Source organism: Psammomys obesus, unplaced genomic scaffold (genome assembly GCF_907164565.1).
Source record: "Psammomys obesus unplaced genomic scaffold, mPsaObe1.curated_primary_1811, whole genome shotgun sequence".
Lineage (NCBI taxonomy): Eukaryota > Metazoa > Chordata > Mammalia > Rodentia > Muridae > Psammomys > Psammomys obesus.
In genome coordinates this window covers 68,081-70,446 of record NW_026590200.1, presented here as the reverse complement: position 1 = coordinate 70,446, position 2,366 = coordinate 68,081, and the positions used below count along the sequence as shown (strand labels likewise).

At 48.9% G+C, this 2,366-nt stretch overlaps 1 protein-coding gene across 1 annotated transcript; it reads left to right on the top strand.

Moving 5' to 3' along the window:
• Nucleotides 1-684: 684 nt before the first annotated feature.
• Nucleotides 685-1,554, top strand: Kplce (KPRP N-terminal and LCE C-terminal like protein). The gene is made up of 3 exons (XM_055606694.1): nt 685-784; nt 899-1,390; nt 1,451-1,554. Exons 1-3 carry the CDS (start codon nt 685-687, stop codon nt 1,552-1,554), a joined length of 696 nt encoding a protein of 231 aa, XP_055462669.1.
• Nucleotides 1,555-2,366: the final 812 nt, after the last annotated feature.

Below are 2,366 nucleotides of genomic sequence, written 5' to 3'. Positions count from 1 at the left end.
ATGGTGGGAAACTGGGAATGGGGCTGGATAGAGGAGCCAGTTCTTCCTGGGCAGGGATTTCAGAGAACTGAACCCACTTTAGTTCTGGGGCCACGTGTGGCATTTTTTCTTTGTTCTACTTGCAAAGTGAACTGATATTCAAATGCTCCAATAGCAACTGGTAGAAACTTGTAAGTCTTAAGCCCGAGTTTTGTTCTCTCAGGTTCAGTTTAAGACTCAGGTTAGCCCAGGCACATATATCTGCTCTCTGCAAGGACTTCCCAGATTAGAAGGAATAAGAAGGTATGTCACCTCAAAGGGAAATAGTGGTGGAGGCTAAACAGTTTGAAGAGTAATGCAAGGCAGACACTGAAGGACAAAGGGGAGACCTGGAGAGTTTGGTAGAAATGTTACTATTTCAAGCACTCTGTTTGCTACTATGGAAACAGAGTAGCAGGGGTGAGTGTCGGCTTGTCTGAAGTCACACAGCCAGTTAAAGGTGTAAGAAGTCAACCTAGAATGCTTGACACCACACCTACCTTACTGCCAGATGGGACAGCCAGCCTCTGGACAACAACCTTCGAGAGAAGATCTTTTACAGATCACCCCTCTCAAGTGAATGCGCTGCAGAATTTTGAGGAAACCTTTCTAGTCTTACAGTTTTGATGCGTCTTTTCTTTTCAGATTTTTCAAAACCACGGCAAGATGTGTGACCAGCAAAAGCAGCCACAGTTCCTTCCATCTTCTTGTGTGAAGGGTTCGGGATTGGGAGCGGGGCAAGGTAGCAGCGGTGCCTCTGGAGAAGGCCAGGCTTCAGGCCTGGTCCCAACTGTTGTTGCTTCAGGCCTGGTCCCAACTGTTGTTGCTCCAGGGTTTACTCCAGGGATTGCTCCAGGGATTGCTCCAGGTATTGCTTCAGGACTTGCTCCCAGCCAGCCTCAAACTATTGTGAGATATGTAACTCCGGTTCCTGCTCAAACTTTCGTGAAGTACCAAGTTCCATGCCAGATGAAAACCTACGTGAAATGCCCAGCTCCCTGCCAAACATACGTGAAATGCCCCGCTCCATGCCAGACAACCAGTGTCAAGTGCCCAGCTCCATGCCAGAAGACCAGTGTCAAATGCCCAGCTCCCTGCCAGGCTCAGACATATTACGTCCAATATCAGGTTCCTTACCAGACCTACTACACTCAGGCTTCTTCAAGTGGTTCAGCATCTCAGGGCGGTATCGGTGTCCCTGACCCATGCTCCGCCCCCTGCTCTACCAGCTACTGCTGCTTGGCTCCCAGAACCTTTGGGGTGAGTCCTCTGAGACGCTGGGTCCAGCGGCCCCAAGGATGGAACACAGGATCTGGCTGCTGTGAGACTTCTGGGTGCTGCAGCTCTGGAGGCTGTGGCTCTGGAGGTTGCGGCTCTGGAGGCTGCGGCTCTGGAGGTTGTGGCTCTGGAGGCTGCGGAGGCTGTGGCGGAGGCTGTGGCTGTGGCTGTGGCTCAGGGTGCTGCTGTTTGGGAATTATTCCCATGCGGTCCCGAGGTCCTGCATGCTGTGACAGCGGGGATGATTGCTGCTGTTAAACACAGAAGGATTGCCCTGCTTCCAAATTTTACCTTCCGCTGTGTCTTCTGAACCTACTCATCCCCAGCTTCTACCAGCTTCCCTGATTTTCTGTAACTTGCTTCCTTTATCAAGGCATCCTGCCAGAGTGAGCACAGCCCCCAAACTGTGGCAAGAATAAAGCTCTGAATGCAAGGCGTGGCAGCTCCTGTTGGCTTCTTTGTGCTATGTTTATGCTTCTCATTACAAAATCTCGTGTTCCTCTTCTTGCTCTTGGACGGAAAACTATTAGATGGAAAACATAGATGGACAGCACAAGTAGATGAATCTGGTGAACTCCCTGTCTTGGATCTGCACATCATGTAGATGCTGTAAATAGGTCCATTCGAGCTAGGGAGTGAGGCTATAGACACGGGGTTTGAGGTCTGTTAATTTTTTTCTTATTTACTAGGCTTTTCTTCTTGAGAGTATAGGGTATAGGCCTGATGCTGTAGTCAGGGACTCCTCTGATGTGGGTAGACAGTGTTCAGGGCAGCCCTGGTAGCACGAAAGATATCTCCAAGAGGAAGAGAACCTTGTGTGACAAACATCCTAGCTCTGAGGCCAGGTTGCCGTTATCATTAGCACTCAGATGATTTTGAATGACCTTTTATGTCTGAAGACTCTAAAAACGTATGTATGAAAAATACATGAGTGGTCGAGATTCCTGGAGGGATAGTTCAGGTAGTTAAGTGCTTTTTTATGCAAAATGAGTCCAATATCCAGAACCCACATATATATATAGTTTGGCCTGTTGGTATGAATGATGCATGCAGGTAATCCCGATAATGGA

Excerpts from the sequence above, each read along its gene's own strand:
- Kplce (XM_055606694.1), top strand. The coding sequence starts at position 685 with ATGTGTGACCAGCAAAAGCAGCCACAGTTCCTTCCATCTTCTTGTGTG. Across the intron at positions 785-898 it reads CAGCGGTGCCTCTGGAGAAG|GACTTGCTCCCAGCCAGCCT; the intron begins GCCAGGCTTCAG and ends GTATTGCTTCAG. Across the intron at positions 1,391-1,450 it reads CTGTGGCTCTGGAGGTTGCG|GCTGTGGCTGTGGCTGTGGC; the intron begins GCTCTGGAGGCT and ends GCTGTGGCGGAG.